Source organism: Colias eurytheme, chromosome 11 (genome assembly GCF_061535395.1).
Source record: "Colias eurytheme isolate Ceu_HAF_F1 chromosome 11, ilColEury1 Martin Lab GWU primary, whole genome shotgun sequence".
Classification (NCBI taxonomy): Eukaryota; Metazoa; Arthropoda; class Insecta; order Lepidoptera; family Pieridae; genus Colias; species Colias eurytheme.
Window position 1 is genome coordinate 12,173,927 of NC_142990.1, and position 7,499 is coordinate 12,181,425.

The 7,499-nt window shown below is 36.0% G+C and overlaps 1 protein-coding gene across 1 annotated transcript; it reads left to right on the top strand.

Moving 5' to 3' along the window:
- The first annotated feature begins 4,741 nt into the window (after window positions 1–4,741).
- LOC149904919 (cytochrome P450 6B5-like) lies at window positions 4,742–6,326 on the top strand. Its single transcript, XM_090106891.1, has one exon. The coding sequence runs from the start codon at window positions 4,751–4,753 to the stop codon at window positions 6,251–6,253; it is 1,503 nt and encodes a 500-aa protein (XP_089963017.1). The 5' UTR covers window positions 4,742–4,750; the 3' UTR covers window positions 6,254–6,326.
- The last annotated feature ends 1,173 nt before the right edge of the window (window positions 6,327–7,499 follow it).

The following is a 7,499-nucleotide window of genomic DNA, read 5'->3' on the forward strand; positions in this document are numbered from 1 at the left end:
GCACATGTTCCTCAAAAAGTAGTGATTTCAAAGGTTCCGGTGTATCTTCAAACGAAAGCCGACTCCTTACTCCACTTTAAAGCATTACAAAAAGAACATACCTACTACGTTAATATCGCCTTTATTTATTTTTATAATCTGTATAATTTATTTTTAAAGATCGTCGGGAAGTTTATGAAATTATTTATTCATTTTTCTATACACTTTTCTTCGTTTAAACTTCGTCTAAAAAGGTTTAGTTCCGTGCTCTCTCTCTCTTCAGCCTTTAGTTACGGGGTGAGACAGGAAAGATCTAATTTGGATTTGTTGCTGGATTTGATAAAAACTGAGTATCGATTAAGCTGATCAGTGGCTACACCATACATTATTAACAATATACGAATAACCAAGCAATAATCATACAGACAAATACTGAACAAAAGTATTAACAGTCATAGACTACAAGCCCGCATAGGACAAAAATATGGGTCAAATGAACCACCAGGGGACATATCTAGAACGATAGCAGAGCAAAAAATAATAAGATTCATCACTATGCCGTCACTTGTAAGCTGTCCAACTGAGTGCAGATGAGAATTGAAAAGTACAGGTAGACTCGGTAAATTTTGGTCATATATTTTTGTACGGCATTCTTAACCATCGATAGATCCATTAAAAATAATAAGAAACCGCTCAGTGCCGTACAAAAATGGTGGTCCACCAAGTCGGAATTTTTATTTAATTTCCGAGAGTTACCGGGGGTAAATTTGGTCATTTGACCATGTACGGCATCTGTGTCATACTATTGCTATACTGCTTTTAATCCATTATTCCGCAACGCCGTACAAAAATCATGGGGACAAGGGGAAAAAATCGAGAGTTGTAATCCCCTCTCTTTCCCCACTCCAGGGGGTCATTTGACACAACACGAAATAAATTTATTTTTAAAGTATTTTATGCATAGATAATATTTTTTCATGTGCCGTACATTTTCGTTGGTTCAAAGGGGAAAAATCTGAAAAAGAAAAAAATCCATATAACGAAATGTTTGCTTTATATTTTTATAATAAAATATAAATATACATTAATATTAAGAAGCTCGAGGTGGTTAATTATCACCTTGGAAAGTCGGAGTCAGGTGGAATGGACTCCGTTAAATTGATGAACTAATAAAAAAGCTATGAACGAAAAGATGTGAATTATATGCAATCAGTCCATGAATACAGGTAAAGTCACAAGCAAATGCTAGTAATATATACATATTCAAAATGTACAAGTAAAGCGCTTTCAAATGATACCAAACACGGCATATTTATCTTAACTTTATTTTTTTTAGATGTTTTGTCCGCTAGAGGGCGCCACATTAGATTTTGTGAAACCCCATATAGCCTTAAGCTAGCTGGTCGTTGGTTATCCAGTGAACAATTCAGACGCCTCTAATGATATGTCATATGTCGAATTCTGATAAGTAGTTTAGAAGTTACGAGGGAATAGATGAACATTCATACATGACCTGTAAACAACCATAACCCTCCTTTTGCTTTGCCGTAGTTGGGTAAAAATATGTTAATGCCGTACTGTATCAAATGGCCATAAAGCACTCTTAAAATTGTAGCTTTCGTCGCTTTCATCAGCCTAAAAGATGTGGTCTGCACAAAAATGTACGGCATCGTTTTTTCCTAATTTATCTATGTTAATACTATTTAAAACAACGGATAAAGTGTAGAAAACTATTATATTTCATTAATCTACGATGTTTAAACTTTAACAAAATTTCTGGTTTTGCATTTCTCTATAACTTTTTTTAGAACGGTTTCTTTTGAACGGCAATACTATACAACAATTGAATTTTACAATATCATGTTAAAAAAAAAGTTCCCGTACAGGGTCAAATGACCTTACAGCTCTTTATATCAAGAATTCGATGAAATTAAGATGATTATTGGTATACATTTAAAAGAACAATTATTTTTTGACGGCATTGCTTTTAATATTACTTTTGAGTGCTAGATAATGTTTTGGAACCGAAGCCGTACTTAGTCAAATGACCCCCTGGAGTGGGGAAAGAGAGGGGATTGCAACTCTCGATTTTTTCCCCTTGTCCCCATGATTTTTGTACGGCGTTGCGGAATAATGGATTAAAAGCAGTATAGCAATAGTATGACACAGATGCCGTACATGGTCAAATGACCAAATTTACCCCCGGTAACTCTCGGAAATTAAACAAAAATTCCGACTTGGTGGACCACCATTTTTGTACGGCACTGAGCGGTTTCTTATTATTTTTAATGGATCTATCGATGGTTAAGAATGCCGTACAAAAATATATGACCAAAATTTACCGAGTCTACCTGTACTTTTCAATTCTCATCTGCACTCAGTTGGACAGCTTACAAGTGACGGCATAGTGATGAATCTTATTATTTTTTGCTCTGCTATCGTTCTAGATATGTCCCCTGGTGGTTCATTTGACCCATATTTTTGTCCTATGCGGGCTTGTAGTCTATCAAAGTATATTTTTACTAACAACATGTAAATGATGAAGGAATAATAATAATTATCAACGAACTAACCTTTTTGTATTATTGTTTATAAATATAAATTTATAAACAATAAATTTATAAAGAATAGAAAAAATTCGATCACTAAAGGATGCGGGTTCGAGTCCCGCCTCGTGATCGAATTTTTAAAACACGAAGATTTTTAAAAATGTAACCAATGAACACAATCAATATTAGATTAACTGTAATGGTGTCTAGTTTGACTTAAAATAATAAACATCTACCCTCACTTTTAAAAATGTAGTATATTCACACGAACACAGCACACGAATTATAAGCGCACCTTATAGGGAAGGGAAGATATGGGTTAAAGAGTTAAATAAATAAATAACATGATTATATTTAAATTATTAATTTTTAACATTTTGTTCAGTAGTGTTAACATGTAAATTGATTTGATTTTTACGAAATCTCATAGATGGCGCTGAATCAAATTTGTCTTTATACTACTTCTTTCAAGCCTTAATTCACCCATATTCGGGTATAGGCCTCCTCATGTTTTTTCCATTCTTTTCGGTCTTTGGCCAGACGCATCCAAGATTTACCCGCTGTTTTAGAAATATCGTCTGACCACCGTGCTTTCGGTTTGCCTGGCTTACGTCTACCTCTCCATGGTCTCCATTCCGCCACTTTCAACGCCCATCGTCCGTCGCTCCTTCGGCACATGTGGCCTGCCCATCTCCTCTTGAGTTGGCATACTTTGAGAACAATATCAGTAACCTTTGTACGTTTTCTGATAGTTCTATTTGGTATGTGGTCTAAAAGGGAGATTCCGAGCATGGCACGTTTATACTACTAAGATTCATTAAACAGTTTCTCTGCCCAAATTACGTAGTTTTTATAGTGTAAAGCTAGATAATAGCATGGCTTACTCAAAAACAACATTTAAACATGAGTCTTTAACTCTTTAGATTGTACGCTGTCGTAGTACACGGAATACGTAAGAAAAGTAAAGGTTCACAGCTCCTCACCCGGAGGTGATAGCATGATAATATGTATATAAAAGCCTCACCCGACCTATTAGTAATATTCATGCAAAATTTGAAGTCAATCTATACAGTACTTTTCGAGATTAGCCCGGACAAACATACAGACAAACAGACAAAAATTCTATAAACTATATTTTTGGCTTCTATATCGATTATAGATCAGGGCCCAAGTATTTAAAAAAATATTCAATGTACAGTTTGGACTTTCCTACGATTTTATTATATGTATAGGAACTAATATTGAAGATATTTTGATATTTTAATTTCAGCTAAAGCTTATTTTCTCATAATACAACATACTAGCTGTGTCCCGCGGTTTTACCCGCATTGCTCCGCTCCTGTTGATCTTAGCCTATAGCCTTCTTCGATAAATGGGCTATCTAACAACGAAAGTATTTTTCAAATCGGACTAGTAGTCAGACTAGTTCCTGAGATTAGCACGTTCAAACAAACAAACTCTTCAGCTTTATAATATTAGTATAGATATTGTAATATAAATATCTGCCAGTGAACGTTTTATTAACTCGATTAACTGAAACAATAATTATGATAATTAATCTCAATGTTTCCTTCCTTACATGCGATGCATTTTGATGATGAAATGTTTTTTTTTTTATTGGAAAATGTAACTTTTATCGATATTTGGTATATTGATGTTTCCTTTGCTCCTTTCATTATTTTTTTAACACGATTATAGAAGCTTAACCTGTATGTTTGAATGTAACCGACTCATTTCGACGCGATTTTGACCCCCATTTAAAAGCATAGATACACCTATCAAGGATCGATGACAATATTAACCTACCTATATATAAGTATGTATAGGTGTTTTTTTACAATGCTATAGACATTATCTCTACATGAGTGGAAACTCAGGTTTACATGTTATTTAATACTGCGTCACAAAACCATTAAAGCACTGAACTTGAAACACGATAACATTAAATGCAAGATACGACTATCATTAGAGGAGTCAATCAGTGCCGGTGTAAGGGCTACTGACACCCCAGGCGAAAATATTCTGGCGCCCACTTGAGGTATTCTGAAGGTTTGCACCAGGAGACGCAAGAGACTCCAACTTCAGACCTTGGCGCCCCACAAAATTTGTCGCCCTGGGCCATCGCCCCCTCTCGCCCCCCCCTTCGCCGGCACTGGTCAGTCAATAGACATGTGTTTATAAGTCTCGAATCTCTGGCAATCAGAACGATTCATGCCGCAGACATGATAGCATTTTTGTTTGTATTTAGTGCGTTTCTCGCATGCCTCGTTTATTTAAACGGCAAATACAATGAACTCTATTGGAAGAAACGAAAAGTTGCATTCTATAAGAAGAACAAAGTGATGGGTATATTCTGGGAGTTTCTCTTCAAAAACAAAGCGGTATTCCAGAATTTATGTGAAGTGTACAAAGATTATAGGAAGGAACCAGCGGTTGGGATCGGGTCGTTTGTGACCCCAACGTTGTATGTGATAGACCCCACTAATGTGCAACATGTGCTGGCTTCAGATTTCAACTCTTTCAACCACAGAGGAGTGGATATTAGCGAGGGTGATATACTCGCTGACAATATTCTTCTTATGCATGGGAATCGATGGAAATTGATGCGGCAAAGTATGACGCCGCTCTTCACTTCTGCAAAACTAAAATCTATGTATTACATCATCGATAAAAGTGCTGTAGACTTTGTCCAGTATTTGAACGATAATAAACAACTGTTAAATGGTAATGCTTTTGATACTTTAACGATGTTCTGCTCTGCGGCTATTGGTGGAGCCGTGTTCGGAGTAAGCACAGGATCCATTTTCGATTCACCATTCCTGCATATGGCACGAGATGCGTTTAAAGCTAGCTTTAGATTTAACACAAGGTTTGCTGTAGGTTTCCTGAGCAGTGGTCTGGCTACCTTCCTTGGACTAAAATTTTTCAAAGAGCACGAGGGCTTCTTTATCCGTGCAATAAAACAAATTCTGCGCGCGCGTGAACTAGAAACTGTAAACAGACACGACTTCGCTGACTTATGTGTAGCATTACAGAGTATGGGGAAAATGGTGGACAAAGAGAGAGGCTTAGAAATGGTACCAACTGATGAGCTTTTAGCGGCACAAGCATTCTTCTTCTTCGTCGCTGGTGTGGAACCGACAGCCACCGCTTTATTCGGTACGTTATACGAATTGGGAAAATCTCCAGAACATTTAGAAAAGGTGCATAACGAAATTGACGAAGCATTCAAAAAGAATGATAACAAAATGAGCTACGACACTATCCATAAGGATTTGAAACATGTTGACATGGTGTTGAGTGAAGCTATGCGATTACATCCACCTATCGGCTTTTTAACCAGACGGTGTGTCAAGGACAGCGTTCTTCCGGTTGGCAATATTAAAGTTGATAAAGGCACTAATATACTTACGCCAATATTTGAAATACATCACGACCCGAAATACTACCCAGAGCCCGAAAAGTTTATGCCAGAGAGATTCGCTCCAGAGAATAGGCATAAAATTGCTGATATTACTTACATGCCTTTCGGAAAGGGAAATAGAATTTGTGTAGGTCTCAGGTACGCGTCACTTCAAGCTAAAGCTGGATTGGTCCATTTATTGCGCAACTTTACTGTGAGCAGCATCATCAATGATGGCGGACAGAAATACAGCCGACACCCAGTGCAAGTGAGACTTGATAATGTTGATGTTAAGTTTATACCGAGAAATATTGCTAATTAATTAGAATAAATGATATAGAATAATTGTTGGGGGAGGTTTTGGGGTAAATTATAAGATTGAGATTTAAGATAAATTGAGATATTTATTATTAACTAGCTTCCGCCCGCGACTCCGTCCGCGCGGAAAAATTAAGATTTATTTTTTTTCTACGTATTTTTCCGGGATAAAAAGTATCCTATGAGATGATTTAGGATGGAGCTCCGCCCAGTGCGGAATCCGACTGCGTACTAACTTATTGTGTGGTAAAATAATTAATACATTATAATGAAAGGTGCAAAATCGACGGATAGTATTCCGGGAACCTGTATTATCTGTACGATGAGGTACTTAATCGTACATGTTCCCGGGGGAGGAAAAGATGAGGGTTAGTAACTTAATGAAAGATGAACTTAAAACTAACAAGGTGATATTACAATTTAGTGTCTATTTACTAAATGATTGTGTTAGTTATGAGTACAAGATGAAGATACATTGATTAAAAGATGAAGATACAATAAGTATAAGATTAAGATACATTTGTTCTTTACGATAGGGTTACAAGATTAAGTTACAATTGGGTATTTGAATAAAAAAATTTTTTGTGCTAAATGGAAAGATTATATATTAGTTTTATAACAAAACTATTTTTTTTAATTTTTTTTTGCAATAATTCAAAAGTTATTTCAAAATAAAAATTAGTCTTTGAATCCAGTACCAAAAACATACCGACAAAACCGAAGCGTCACCCGAACGCGTGTGACGTCATAATGTTAGTTTTCACTCATTGCAGTTGATAGAAAAACGAATACAACTATAACATTTTGACGTCACATCTATCGTGACCAGTCATGGCGCGTTTATAGTCACGTGACTTTAATTTAAATTTCATCAATCTTTAATTGCTTATAATTAATTGAAAAATATTTTTTTTGGAGTTTTTTGCATTAAATATCAATATTATTAGTTAATAATAAAGTTTTAAAATACATAAAAAAAATCAATATTTTTTTATTATTCAAATACTCAATTGTTTTTTATAATAGCGTTACACAGATTCACTTAAGTTGGGGAGCACTCGAAAGATCTTGTTCATTTACGCGCACATCACACTCACTATTTCACTAACACTTATCACACAATCACTTTTCACTGGGGTTGGAGGTGTCCAAGCGGGGACCGCGACGCTGGTCGCAGCCTCCACCGCCGGCTCTGCTGAAGCTCGTCGACGACGCAATTGTTTCCAATACGTTATTATTGCCACAATCAA